General features: G+C 44.1%; 2 protein-coding genes across 6 annotated transcripts in view; both read left to right on the top strand.

The window, feature by feature from the left end:
- Positions 1-11,531, top strand: part of LOC8039095 (neutral alpha-glucosidase AB) — a 56,029-nt gene extending 44,498 nt beyond the window's left edge. For all 3 annotated transcript variants that reach the window (XM_029986620.3, XM_029986621.4, XM_029986622.4), the window contains exons 17-22: positions 204-280; positions 1,644-1,718; positions 3,850-3,963; positions 5,117-5,229; positions 6,132-6,232; positions 10,925-11,531. In XM_029986620.3, coding sequence (XP_029842480.2) covers positions 204-280; positions 1,644-1,718; positions 3,850-3,963; positions 5,117-5,229; positions 6,132-6,232; positions 10,925-11,037 — 593 coding nt within the window. In that variant the 3' untranslated portion in view covers positions 11,038-11,531. The remainder of the gene's footprint in view (positions 1-203; positions 281-1,643; positions 1,719-3,849; positions 3,964-5,116; positions 5,230-6,131; positions 6,233-10,924) is intronic.
- A 2,553-nt stretch (positions 11,532-14,084) lies between these two features.
- The window catches only part of LOC8039098 (calpain-A), a 154,004-nt gene continuing 153,142 nt past the window's right edge, over positions 14,085-14,946 (top strand). For all 3 annotated transcript variants that reach the window (XM_040500814.1, XM_040500812.1, XM_029986616.3), the window contains exon 1: positions 14,085-14,298. In XM_040500814.1, coding sequence (XP_040356748.1) covers positions 14,248-14,298 — 51 coding nt within the window. In that variant the 5' untranslated portion in view covers positions 14,085-14,247. The remainder of the gene's footprint in view (positions 14,299-14,946) is intronic.

Raw genomic sequence — 14,946 nt, 5'->3', positions numbered from 1 at the left:
GCGCGATGCTCTGACATAGTTTCGCTGGAAAGGGCAAAAGTTTGCGATTTTTCTTTTCCTCTTTTACGTCTGCGATTTGATATGTCAGACTCACGTTTTGAGAACTCGAGATTCAGCATTGGCGCCCTCATTGCGCCGCTTAGCTCCTCGTCTCCCTTGTGCCGTGTCCTCCCGGCCAACTTGTGGTTCCCATGGTATTCCAGGCGACAGGCTCCTGGTCCGTCCGGTGGTGGAGGCTGGGGCCAGCAAGGCGACAGTCTACTTCCCAGGCCAGAACCAGGTCAGTGGGGGGGGGGCTCGACTTTCTGTTTTTGTGGAACCAGCATTTCTTTTTTTATCGTGTGGCTCAATGGCTTGGGTGAAATGATTTCTTGTGTAATGGAGGGGTTCCCAAACTTTAGTGCAGAGGGACGCCTACCATCTTTTTTGGATGGCAACCGAAGAACCCGTTTTGGTCTTAGCATTGATGCAATAAAGCACTGCAGAAACATCTTTCAACGTTAATGCATATGCTAGGGCAGTGGTTCTCAAATGGGCGTCTGCAGACCCTTTGGGGCCCCTGAAGGCCTTCTTGCGGTCCCCAGAGCCCCCGAACTTCAGTCAAGCCGAGTAATAAAACTTCGTTAATTATTGATTCTCACAAATTGAAATGTACCGAACCATATGTTCCTAGCAAGTAGGATTGATTACTCATTGTCTCAGAGCTTCAAAGTGGGCTTGCATGCACTTAGTTTTCTTTTTTACACCTTTGTTATCGTAATCGTCTATTACCCCCACCCTCGGGTGGATGTGGTCCCCCATCACCTCTGTCGAACCAGTAGGGGTACCTGAAACATCAGTGGTTGAGAACCACTGTACTAGGGCATGTTTGTCACACGGTTATGCTTCAAAAGACTTCCTCAGATCTTTTAAAACACCTAGTGTCACTTAAACTGGGAGAACACTTTCCTCGGGGGCTGGGAAGGCCATATGAACGTTTGGGTGTGTGGGGAATCGCAAAGGGTTCTTGGGCGATCCCCTTGGTCCCTAGGAACCCAGTTTTGGAAACCGAGGTGCAACGCAATCGGCCTATATGAGGTAGAATCCGGCATTTGGCAGCGACTTCCTGCCTAGGTTTGCGAGCGAAATGCGAAAAAGCATAGATCGTGTACATGGCAACTGCGTGTATACGGTACCGATCCATCTGTGTGGTGCTCTCGGCAGAGAAATTGGGATTGACCCGTAAAAATCCGAACTCGCACGGACGGAGCGATCGATTATAGGGGCGAAAACGGACTCTCGCCGGGCGTTGGGGCGACGTGTTTGGTGCAGGTCTGTCCGAGCTCTTGACTTGGCGACCCTCCACGTTTCCATATTTTCAAATTGGAAAAAGTTTACAAGCCGGGATTTTCGAGGAAAGTGTGCCGCGAAGCCGTGAAGAACCATTGCGAAAAATTGTCGCCTGCCCGCCGAACCTAGCGAAGGTCAAGCGCCGCACGACGAACGTGACGCTTCGACATCGCGGCGTTTTACGACGCCGCGTCACGTGACACTGTGTCGATATCGCGCGAACTTGGCGCAGCTCGAAACACTGAACATTCTTTCTTTCCAACTCTACCCGTAGAATTAAAAAACACTAATTGTGCTTTTCATTTTCTTTTTAGGTGTGGTACGACGTGGAGACTTGGGAGAAGCACGAGGGCCTCAGCACAGTGACTGTACCGGTCACGCTCAGGAAGGTGAGGCTGGCCCCCAAGTGCCATCTTGCATGGGGAAATTGTAAGAGAATCTGGGACCGACGTAGCTCCAGATGTTTGATTGAAAAAAAAAAAAATTATGAATAATTGGTTTCCATGGCATAAAACAATGGGGTTCCAGGATGCAGCCTGCCGGGAGGGTCGGAGCTTTGAATTTAGGTCGAAGGGACACTGACGGGGTATTTACGCTCGCCGAGGTTTGTATTTGAACCTGACCCATGAGAGTCCAACTGCCCAAAACACAATTTGCGGCTTGAAATTTGTTTTCTTTTTTCCGCCCGGGAACAGGCGGTCGAGAATCGGCCTGTTCCAGTCGCACTCACGCTTGTTTCTATAGTCACATGGTGTTCAAACTATGTCTATCAAATATATTTGAAGTGTGGGTCATCTAAGGCGCACATTCAGTGTTAAAGATAGAAAAGAATACAAACATAATTTTTGTGGTCTCCAAAAAAAAAAAAAAAAAAAAATACCCTAATCACAAAAAAAAAAAAAAAAATGTTGCACAGATTACGGGAAGTACAGGTACACGTCATCCTTGATATGGCGACGTACCTTCGGAACTGTCAATCGTGGTACTGGCCAATTCATCTTCGAGTTCAAAACGTTGAGCAGAAGGGATACAAGTGCAAAACTATCGCGCGGCCAACGGTTCGCGCAAGTTCGTTGTCGTCATTGTCGTCGTCGTCTGCTTCAGAGGCTGTAGAGGCGGAGCAAGAAAAAGAAAAATGTGGTCGTGTGCTACCGCATGATCGCTGGTCATGAGCTTCTGTGCTTGGGTCTCGGTTTCGAGCAGTAGCTTTTTTGCTTTATTAAAAATGTACATGACTGCAGCAAAATCTTGATTTGGGTGGTCTCCTGACATCATATTGAATCGCCTGGCAAAGAATAAAAAAAAAAATCTTTGGGGGGTGTCGGTGCCCCTTAAAGAGCTTGCAGAACAAAAAAACCTCCCCCCTGCCCCTCCCCCCCCCCCGCCCCCCCCTGGTAATGTCCACCCCTCAGAAATTCCTGGGGAGAACCCTGGATATAACATACCAATTTGTGAAGTTTGGTTGCTTTTCCTCTACATACCATTGACCGCCCCCCCCTGGTAATGTCCACCCCTCAGAAATTCCTGGGGAGAACCCTGGATATAACATACCAATTTGTGAAGTTTGGTTGCTTTTCCTCTACATACCATTGACTTAGCTTCATATCTGCATACAACATACTCCTTTTACAACGATCCGAAATCTTGGTCACAATCAAGGTCTGTTATAACGAGCTTAGACTGTAGCAGCACTTGGACAAGCTCTCTAACAGTGGTTTGTAGGACTTTGATCCTTCAGACAGTAGTGCTTTGAGTGAGGGACTTGGAAGAGCAAAATTCTGTGTGTTATGCTGTGGAATCTTTATACAAGTACCCATATGTTTTTTTTAATTGTTTTTTTAATGTATTTTTTATTTCTTGACAATGTTCCATAGGAGCAATGTATTTTGATATGGAACATATATTTTTACTTTAGATAATATAACCATAAAAATAAATTTTAATAGGTATTAAATAGAATTAAATTTAAATGTGTCAGCTTAAGTTGCTTTTCAAGAAGCCACAAATGACCTGTTGCGCGGCCGCATTGTCATTGTGCCGCCGCGCGACTTGTGGTCACACAATGGCTGCCATAATCACACGACCCATGAGTGCCATGGGCTGTGCTATTCATGGCCCACGATATTGGGCCATGAATACCATGGCCAGCCAAAGCAGTTTATGCTAAAACAGCTACGTTTAAAGGACAGCTATAATAAAAACTCCTCAGTCTAATTTTTGAAGAAAACAGGCTGTCCAATCCTGGAGGCAGTATGCACTGCTTCCAGGATTAAAGCAAGTTCCTCGCCATGTAGGCATATTTTCTGACCTATTTGAGTCCGTTTAGAATATTGTGATATTGGGATAATGCATTTTATTTTTGGCTCTTTTGAAGATTGTATCGATGGGATTCCACTGTAATTCTATGAGAAGCAATCCTCAGAACTGTAGTCCTTGTGCTTGATGTCCTTGGACTGCCTGTCCTCGGAGCAGTGGTCAAGTGGTCGTGGCATATCTGAGGCCAATGTTGCTTGCCTCCAGATACCTGTGTACCAGCGAGGAGGCACTGTGATTCCAAAGAAGGAAAGGCTACGCAGGTGTTCGTCTCTAACCAAGGACGACCCGTACACGCTACAGATTGCCCTCGACAAGGAGGTGAGAGTCGCCGTTTTACCTGTGCTGGTGACGCAATTTGATGCTTTTAATGTCTTTCGAGTTTGTTTAGCGTGATTCCGTTTCTTTTTTTTTTTTTCACGAAAGCACACATGCGACACTGCGCAGATGCCATCGTTCCGCTCTTCCAACCCCAACTGCGACGATTGCATGCAAGCTTTTGCAGAAAAACTTCAAAATTTTTTGTGGTGGGATTTTTTTTAGATGTAGGACTGTCGTTGTAGGCACTAATCTACTGCACAGTGAAAATCATTACAGGGAAAGTTTAAGAAACCTATGCTGTGTATGGAATTTCCGGTAGCCCAATCCTCGTGTCATGTTTGCAAAGACGGACCTGTGTGATGTTCTCAGGTCTTCCCGGAACTTTCCCTTCTGCTGTTTTCCCCATTCAAGGGGAAAGCGAAGGCAAACATTCTTTTTCAACCTTGGTCGATGAGAGGATTGAAAGCAGCACAGTAGTGACAGGGGGGAGACCTCGAATAAGATACCAAGGATTGATAATAGCTGCTCACCGCTATTGGCTAGGGTCGATGGCCAATGGCCAGTGATTAGCTGATGGCTGATGACTAGCCAACGGTCAGACTGTGAGTAGCTCATGACTGATGACCATACAATGGCCGGTGGCCAGTGACTCGTTGATTGCTAGGCAACAGCCAATTGCTGGCCGATGGTTTATGACTAGCCATTGGCCAGTGACTAGCTGATGGCTGATGGTTTACTGATGGCCAATAGCTAGCCAATAGCCAATGGCCATTGAGTAGCTGATGACATGACTAGCTAATGGCTGATGGCCAGTAACTCATTGATTGCTAGCCGATGGCCAGTTGCTAGCTGATAATCAGTGACTGGCCATTGACCAGTGACTATGCCATGGCCAGTGACTAGTCCGTGGCCAGTGACTAGCCCGTGGCCAGTGACTAGCCCGTGGCCAGTGACTAGCCCGTGGCCAGTGACTAGCCCGTGGCCAGTGACTAGCCCGTGGCCAGTGACTAGCCCATGGCCAGTGGCTAGCCCATGGCCAGTGACTGATTGAAGGTCGTCCATGCAATATGTTCTACTCTGCAAGACATGGGCTAGCACGCTGTTGTCCTGGCAAAACTCTAGTGCTGACTGCCATGGACAATGTTTTTCGCAGAGCAAGTCTGCCGAGGGCACGCTGTACGTGGACGATGGCCTCAGCTTCCAGTACAAGAAGGGCGATTTCCTCTACCTCAAGTATCGCTTCGCAGACAACAAGCTCACGTCTAAGTGAGTTCTAGATTTTTGATTGGGTCTTTCCTCCCCCTTTGAATTTTTTAGTGTATGTATTTTGGTGTTGCAGTTTTTATGTATAGATATTAATAGTAGATTCTGTAGCAGGGGGCAGGGTTCACCGAGCTGTTTTTTTTGTTTTAAACTCCAATCCTTGATTTGTGTAGATATGTCCTTGTAGCAGCTAATCTTATAAGAATACTGAAAGAAGTGTGGGGTTTATGGCATGCAAAACAATTTATTTCTATCACACACTACCTATTCTCTAAAATATTGCAGCCGGGAGGGGTACATTCATTTAGTTACATTGATTTGTATTGAAGTTTCGGAATGTTTAAAATAAAACCTGTGTGTTCTGGGAATTAATTTTTTTTTTTGTCGGGATGCAGTGGTTCGCCTTTGTATCCTCAGGTGTTGAATTCGGATCTGCATGATTCTTTTAGGTTTTGTTCTTCATACATTGGAGATTGCAACAATACTAAGAGTTTTATAGAGTTTATACAATTATAAGATCTTCTAATTGGCAATCACAACTCATTTACAATTGTTGCATCAATACTAACACTGTGGATCAGTTATCAGGGGGAGAATTTCAATGTTTAATTTAGGATAAAAAAAGATATATATAAAAATCGGCTTTTATTGACCTTTATACTGCTTGCAGAAAATTTAGACACATGTTTTACCATTTTTATAAAGATATTGTAAAAAAATTGTGCACAAACATTTAGCGTAAAGTCAGAATTTTTTTGTAAACTGCGATAAATGGGGGAAAACAAAGGAATGATTTGTACTTGGCATACAAAACTAGAGCCAGTACGAGATTTTCATCTAAATAGGACGAAAAAGGGCGGAAAAATTTTTAGGAGTGTTTATATATGGGTTTGTTGGCTTTTTAGGCTCTTGGAAGGACCAGGCAACTTCAAGACAAAGGCGTGGATCGAGCGGGTAGTGATCGTTGGATACCCCTCATCACCTTCTCAAGTCACCATCACCTCTAGTGAGTGTTTCCTGTCGCTTTGCGAATTCACTGCCGTACGTTATTCGCAACTACAGTCCCGTCTGGTTCATGTGGACCCCATTAATACGTACATCTCGGCATACTGGGCTTCTCGGCTAACTTCTGTCGGGACTTAGAAAAAGCTGGTGCACGCTGTGCGTGTTGAACCAATGCAGCACTGTTCGCAGTCCTATTGAGCAGGTTGAGATACTTTTTTATGATGGGCCAAACTGGCTGATTCGGGTGTAATCTTGAGCCACATTCTTTAATATTAATTTGTTTACAAACCTTCCAATACAAAAGTTGCGGGGCGTGTTGGGAAACGAGCCATTGTGTTGTTTTCGTAAAGGTAGCCTTTGTGTGCACAGATCTTTAGAGCTTAAAAAAAGCCTCGGATAGCTAGCACGTGATTTTAAGAAATACCGCGCGAATACCAGCTGGCGAACTGCAATGTTCGTTTCTTTAGTCACAAAGGATGCTTTAAACCTCGCGTGCTTTCTTTAAGGCTTGAGAATAAAATATTCCCACGAAAGCTACCTTGATGGGAACGACATGATGGGATGTTTCTCAGCATGCCCTACAACTTTTGTATCTGAAGGTTTTGTGCATGAACTGAAATTTAAAAGGTTAGCTCATTCATCAGTTTGGCCCGTTGCACAAATATCTCCACTCGCTCGATAGGATTGTGAACAATACTCCGTTGGTTTGAGGTGCGCTATTCATTCGTGGCACAAGGTTTTTGTAAACAGCCTGTACACACAATTTAGAGGGCGAAGTGGGTAAGTATGGGCTTTTTTGTCTCGTTATTATGGACAACTTGTATTGTGGACGATTTTGGAGGGTACGGAAGTGTCCGTATTGGTGTGCCACGACTGTACCAGTGCTGAAAAAACGTGGAGTTGGCAGAAGGGATGGCGTGAGAAACTTTGGGCACCGCGTGGGGACTCTCGGCGAGACGCGTCTCTTGACTTTTGAGCTGTCGCCCGTTGACAGCATGGAGCAGGGACGTCAATGTGACTTCTGCTGATTGATTTAAAGGCTTTGGGCTGACATACCCTAGATGTGTATAACCCTCAAAATAGCGAAGAATATGGAACTGCATTAACTCTTAACTCTGTTCCAAGTCGTTGGGCATGAGGGGAATTCAAACAGGCTCAGTCTTATTCATCTTTCTCATAGAATGCTTGCTTCTTTCTCACTCGAGGTTGAACGCAGAACTATTCTTGTCTTGTAATCGCTTTCTTGAGTTGATTCAATGTAAAGATTATACTAGTCATTTGGTCTTTTGTACAGCAGACTCTCATTAAAGGGGCACTGACACATCAAAATCATGTTATATTTTATTATCCGAAACGATTGAAAACTATGCCGGAACATTACCTGGAAATTCAGTATTTGTGAAGTAAAAACACAACTTCCAAATGCCGATTTCGAAGTTCCCGCGCGATTTGCGCCGGTGCGTTGACGTAAAATATTGCGGAGTCCTGAGAGTCTACTTTCTTCCACGACTCCGTGCTCCAAACCGCTGTTGCCACCGCGACCAGAAGCAAGGAGGTGAAAAGCGGGAGATAAGGGCGCCGGCGGTCGGGGGAAAACCGGTTTTATTCCGTGCAAGCGGTGCCGCCCACTGTGGTGCTGCCTGCCCAGGCGGCATGTTTTCCAAGGGAGGATACAAATCCAGGAGGTGACATCACACCGGACTCCGATTTTTGGTATTTCCAGAAGAAGGGCCGTAGTGCATTTGCATTTGCGTTAAAAGACATGTTTTACGATTGCCGTTATTAAATGTTATGCAAATGTCGCCTACAAAGCTTCTAAATTTCATGATTGTTGACATCACTAATCAAAAGAAGTGAGGAGGCGAGGAGAGAAAGAGAAAAACGCCAAAAATTAAAAGGTGCGCTCGAGCGTAAAGAAATTTTTTTGTGCGATGCAGAATTTTTAGCGTGCCTATGACTACAACTTGCATCGTTTTCGACAGTGATGAAAAATATGACCCTTGTGATGTCAGTGCCCCTTTAATTCAAACTCCAGGAAACCACAAATTTTGCTTGAATTATTGGAAGTATAAACACTTAAAAATTCATCTAAATCATTTAAATATGATGCAAGATTAAATTTTAATTTTTGATATGGATGGCTATGCATGCAAAGCAGATATCTAACAATTTTCTCTGCACAGGCTTATGGTCATAACAGGTATGCCACACATGAAACATTGCTGAAATATGTGAGGATGGTTTCATCTCAAATCATGCAAGAAAAAATGATGGGTCCTAAAAAAAATTCAGGAAAAAAATATATGTTGGTGGAATATGTACAACTAGAACAAAACTGCAAATTAGAACTACGCAAATATTTTTTTCCTTGAGTTTTTTCTCGAGTTCTTAAAGGGTAACTGCAAAGAAAAAAAAGTGCATTTTTAAACAGCCTAATTGGCAGAAGCATGTCACAAAACAATTTTCCAACAATAGCAAAATTTTTACAGCAATATTTATTGCGTGGGACTGATTTCGTTTGTTTTAAATCAGGCGCCGCAAAGTTGGTATTATACGTCACGAAGTGACGTATAACAGCCACTCCGCGCGCGTCGTAAGAGCGGGAGTTTCAAATGTGGAGAGGTTGTGACTCAGACTAAATTACGTCCTGTAACGTAAATACTGCCCAAAAAAAAACAATTTTTTTTTCACGGAAGATTTGTTTTGTGACATGCTTGTCCCAATTAGGCTGTTTAAAAAAACACTTTTTCTTCTTTGCAGTTCCCTTTTAAAGGGGGGGTGCAACGATTTCCGGACTTCAATCAAAGATTTGTGGAAGTTGCCCTCTGACACTTCTGAATTAAAGAACTGAAAACCGATTTCGCCTGCGTGTCCTAGTTGTTGCGTAAAAAAGAGATAAATATTGGCATTTCGGGCGCCCCTCAACACACTCCCAGCTTTCAGGGTCACACCCGGTCCCCCTCCTAGTGACGTCATTCGGAGTGCCGTGTAGGTTCCCGTGTGCTATCTTGGAGGACGCTTCCTCTCCCTCTCTCTGCTGACATCAGCGGGCGTTAGGCTGCAGCTTAGAGCCGAGCGAGGTCACGTAATCTTTTTGCCGTAGTTCTTTCGGCTGCCACTTGGGGCTGCAGGTGGGGGAAAAAGCTCGACTTTTGCTTTGCGATTATGCAGCGGAATCGCGACATTTTTAATGAAGGAAGTGTTTTCTCTATCCTCCGGGACACGATAAACAACGTAAAAATGATGAGATGGAAATTCTTTTAATCATAAAATCGTTGCACCTCCCCTTTAAGTAGTGACATATTTTGGAGTCCCACAAAATTTAGTGATTTTTTTTCACAACAATAATAACTTTTTCTACTGCTTTAATACTTTAAATAGAAGGGTTAAAGTTCACTAGAAGTTTTGCTGAACTGCTAGTGATCTCGAGAACCAATAAAAACTATGATAATGTTACAAAAATAACCAATATTTAAGCGAAAGACGAAATGACAGAGATATGCGAGATATGGAGGTACAAATGTCTTCTTTTCAAATGCACTGCTTGACGACATCATATAGTCAGAGAAATTTTATTTCATTTATAAGAGCACATAGAAAGCTTTAAAAAATTGGAATAGAAATTTTTTTTTTTTTTAGAATGACTGAATTTTGTGCTTTTGGCTTTTGTTCTCAGTTTTACAGTGTTGTTTCTTTTATACAACTACACTTAAATTAACAATATTATAATTTTTAAATAGGTTTAAATAGAAGCTTTTATTTGATATGTTCCTTAGGCCTTAAATAATTGTACATCTGAAGCTAGCTCGATTCAAACTTGGCCGATTATTGTTAGAGATGAAAGATTCAATAATGTATCTTTTTGTAAAATAAAAAAAAGCTCACTTCTAGATAACTAACTCTTCTATATGAAGTCTTAAGATATTAAAAAAAGCTATCATTGTTGTGAAAATAACAATCTCAAAGTTTTGAGGCTTCAAAAGGTGTCCCTCGTAAAAACTGCAAATATGGCAAGACATACTTTCTGTTCTTTTGAAGCCCAAAACTCGAGAACAAAAAATTTGCCATAGTTCTAATTCACACTTTTGTTCTAGTCACACATTTTCCACCAACATATATTCTTTTCAAACTTTTTTGAGGACCCATCATTTTTTTTATGCGCGATTTGAGATGAAATCACCCGTGAAACAAGTTTATTCGTCGCTAAAAAAATGTTGACTATTGTGGACTGTTTAGGCAGCACATGACACTTCATAACAAAAAGTTTGGTTTGAGGTGTCATGTGCCGTCTTTTCATGTTTTGAGATGTCATGTGCTGTCGAATCTGCACGGCCACGTTGAGCATACTTCTTACCGAGCACCGGTGCGCTGCAGAGCAGCAACACCCGCAGAAGCGAGCTTAGTTGGTGTTGCTTTTCCTCAATGCACCGGTGCTCAGAGAGAAGCACGCTCGGTGGGGCTGCGAGAAAAATAAGTATGAATTGCACGAAAAAGCTGTTTGAATTAATCATCTTATAAATACAATAAATACATAGCGGAACAACGAAAATTTTGGCATTCATTTGAACTAACCAGAAGTACGAAATGTCAGTTTGAATCGTCCGAACCTACTGTGCACCCTCTCGTGACCGAAAAGGGGGTAACATTTTTCTAGGCAACGTTTCTGAAGCGTCCCACCTTTCTGTGTTTGCAGGCAAAGGCACAGAAAGTCTGCAGTTTGTCTATCAGGAGAACGAACACCTCCTAAGGATCCGCAAGCCAGCCGTGAACGTGGCCGAGGAGTGGACCATCAACATTGTGCCGTGACATTGAGGCCGACGAACCGCCGTCGTTCGGCCGGCCGAAACTGCGGGCTCCGGTCTTGTGAAACCCTTTGGTTTGTCTTTTTCGTTGCGACGTTCCTCGAGAAGTTTCCAGGTTTCTTTACAAACTCTTTTTCACGAAGGAACTCGGTACATGTAAATAAATAGGGAGAAACAAATTGTTTCTTTCACTTTTGCGGGTGAATTCTTTTTTGGTAGGAAAGGCACGCATTCTGTGTTTTTTTTGAGACAGAGTTGCGAATGACAGCTAGGTGCGAATGGAGCATAGCTTTGCACGAGAGGCGTTTGTTTGTACGAATCTGCACAGTCACCGATTGCCCAAAAGCCATTTGTCGGGTCTTTCTCTGTCCGGGCACAGGCTCGGTTCTTCGAAGCGTACTGATTTCGGTACCATCGCCTGGTGCTTGCCACCATTTGGCTCTCTGCTGAAAGACTTTCATGGGTTCAATAAATTGCCAAGTCATTCTACTTACGAAACATGTTATTTGTGTGGATTGCTCATGCTGGTTTTTGCTGATTATTTCCAATCAGTAGACCTTTTGCTAAATTACCTAATCACCAAGGAGCACGCTGCAGGTGTAGTTACGAGCACAATGTGATGGCGCCTACAGCAATAACTGTTCCAAAGCAAGAAAAAACAAAAAAAACTTTGAATGAATGGTGCAGTACACATGCATTTGTTTTGGTTGCTTACTTGCATTCTCTTATGGTAATATGGAAAGTCTGTGTAGTGCTTGCATTTCCAGCATTGTACTTGGTGCTTGGCTAATTTGGCAAAAATCTAGTGTGCACTTTCCCAGTCGACTGAAACACATTGGGTGGAGGACTTGTATTTGAATTAGAAGGAGAGCAACAATGTTTGAATATGTTTCAAGTAAATTATGAGCTGCATGAACTATCCTTTGATTGTAGTGGTAAAATGCAAGTCAGCATGGCTCTTCTTTGCTTGCAGGATTAAGCTTCAAAATACCGGGCAGGAAGGAACTGCTAAAACCGAAAATGTTTCTTTTGTAACCAGTGCGGGAAAGCTGTTATCAGTAACTTTAAAACTAAATTTTGCATTTTAAGTACACGAGAAGTGCAGGTTCCGTTTCGCCGTATTCAGTTTTCTGGCAAATAAAGCCTAATTCACTTATTGCAGTGCAGTTAGTGTTAGATATACTGTGTCTGTGAGAGGAGTGATGATGATGATGATTGCAAGTTTAGTGGCACAGGGGCAACTAAGGCCAGAATGTGAAACAAGTTTTTCAAGAAGCATTACTGGTATCTGAGAAGTAGTTAAAAGTCACAGCTGAGGCTGTAAACTCGTCAAACACAAAGTTTGGCGCCGAAGTTGACGGAGCACTCCGATTGGGTTATCACGATGATGACTTTGCGCTTTTGTCGCCAACGTCCAATCGGCGCGCTCCGTGAACTTTCGGCTCCAACTTTGTGTTTGACGAGCTTAGGGCCCCGGGTGTAAATATAAAAAAAGTCACAAAACTGAGGGGAAAGGGAACTTTGTTTTCAGCCCGCATGAACTGCATCAGAAAAGACAAACCGCTAGCGCATAACTTTTTTTTTTTTTTTTTACTTAGTTAATGTTAAGGCCCCAGCTTTCGCGTTCTAGCGTCGCCGCTAGCTTCAGATTGACGTCGAGTTCCAGCTTTCCGCGATGCGTAGTTTATACACGCGGGCCGAAAAATAGCGTTTCATTTTCTTTTTTGGACCCTGGAACCCTCGGTAAGGTTAATGACTTCTCAAAGTCATTTCGAAACAACGCAATTTGCGTTCTCTCAGTGTAAGCCGGCGTAGATGCACTTAGAAAGTCCATGCCGTTGCCCTCCAAACCGCATATAAAAAAATGGAAAAAAAATGTATGCACTAGCGGTCCGTTTTTTCTGATGCATATGCCTCTACGGGGCATTTGCCTTTGCGCGCCAAACGCTCGGCTCCCGTACTTTAAGTGGGAGCCATTATTTACGACATAAACGACACGCTTCTTTTTCTATCGATGTATTTTATTTGTTCCTTGGCAACGCCACGGTTTATTGGACATCCCTGGCTCGCAAAGTTCCTCCATCCGTCAGTGCGGCACTCTCTGTTGGACGATTGTGCCGGCTTGCAGATGACACGCTGAGAAGCGTCGCGCAAGCTGCCAAACCGAATCCCATTGTGGTATTACCAAACAGTGCGGTAAGACGCTGTGCGCGGTAGGACGCTCGTGGGTAAACAAGTACGGGCCCGGCTCTTCTGGAAAGCAAACACGTACCAGAATGCCCGAATATCTCAGGGTAAGTAAGTTGCGTTCAACGTTTCTGATATCCGCTTTTAAAAATGGGTCGTTCGCGAATCCGTTCTTTTTGTTTAGTTCAACTGCGGGTTCAGCGCTAACCATTTGCGGCACTTGTTGATCGATGCTACCGCGCGGGCATCAGAAAAAGATCTGCAAGGAAAAAGTGCACCTGCTTGCGCGCGTGTTTTGTCTCGGGCTGGTCGGGTCTACAGCTGTTATTTGAACACCGTTGCGTTATTGCTTTATCCTGTGACGAAGCAAAACTAGAGGCCAGACGCGGTATCGAAACAACGTCGTCTGCTCTTTGATCACACGCCGACAGCTTGGTCGCGTGGGCGGTTTTCATGTTGTTTAAAGATTGCTCTAAGCGTGATAGCTTAAATGCGTTTTCAATGAATAGTAGTACAGCACAATCGCGCTTTAAAATAGACGAAATAGAGTTCGAAACGCGAAATTTGCCTAGTGGCTCGCCAACCTTTTGTTTCGAAAACTGTTGGATAGATGGCGCTACAATCGCAAAGGTATAAACGGGCGAATCGAAGCTTTTCGGGATCACTGGGGCAGCTTTTTGCATCACGTAATGAAGTCAACGAAAGAGCGCTTTAAACGCTTTGAACGCAGCAGCGCATGATGAACGCTGGGGTGCGTTTGTTCCATCTACTGCGGTCGCCCTCATGTGAAATAACGTGAAATCGTGTTGCGCTTTTGCGTAACTTTTTTGTTTTGAAGACAGTTGGATAGATGGCGCCCCGGTTGCAAAGAGAGCGAGAAGCGCAACATAGCGGAACACGAGCGAAGGGTGCTGCGGCGGCGGTGAGTCATGTAGCGGTGCTTGGGCGCATGGAGGCTTGGGATCCTCGCCGTCGCGTCAAACGGTGTCCCTCTCGCTGATGCTCGGACGCAAAGACAGGCCGGAGGATGCCGTACGAGTACCGCAGGAAGGACGGGCCGCCCACCAAGGTCTATCTCGTAAGTGCCGTCGTTCTAAACGGATCCGCGCTCCCGCCGCCCCGTGAAATACACTCCACTGCAGGGGTCCTCTTTTTTTTTTTTTTTTTTCTTTTTTTTTCTGTTTTTAATTTTGTGTCACGCCTGGGACACGACTGTCAAAGCTCCACCCACGCGTGACCGCATTTAGAACGTCGTCTCCTAACCTCGGTTCCAAAATACTCGGGAGACGACAGAAATGCTTTGCCATAATCACTTCACCAAATGGAGGGCGTGTTTTTCTTTAGATATATCAGCGCATATCTGTCGGAAGTCTAACATCCCATATAGTTTTGTTTACTAACATAACAGCATGCTCTTTTTGAGATTTTGGTACGATATATCCCTTTGACCCGCTTCTGCATGGGGCTTTTGCCAGTATACGAGTTTTGATTGTTCCAATATGCCTCCGATAACGGTACGGGGTCAAAAGCATCAGCGGATCGAGTTTCGGGTACGATTATCGGAGTTATCTGGGTGAACTATACTAAAACTCGCGAGTGTCATCAGACCGAAAGCTGTAGTCGTAAAGAGCGTTTATAGGTATGAAGCTATCTTTATGCAATATATCTGATGTCCCGACCTACTGCCACGTTTAACGGTCAGTTTGTGATTTACCGCGTATCGCGA

Source organism: Ixodes scapularis, unplaced genomic scaffold (assembly GCF_016920785.2).
Source record: "Ixodes scapularis isolate PalLabHiFi unplaced genomic scaffold, ASM1692078v2 PGA_scaffold10__122_contigs__length_95168666, whole genome shotgun sequence".
Taxonomy (NCBI): domain Eukaryota; kingdom Metazoa; phylum Arthropoda; class Arachnida; order Ixodida; family Ixodidae; genus Ixodes; species Ixodes scapularis.
This window is presented reverse-complemented; position numbering and strand designations above follow the sequence as displayed.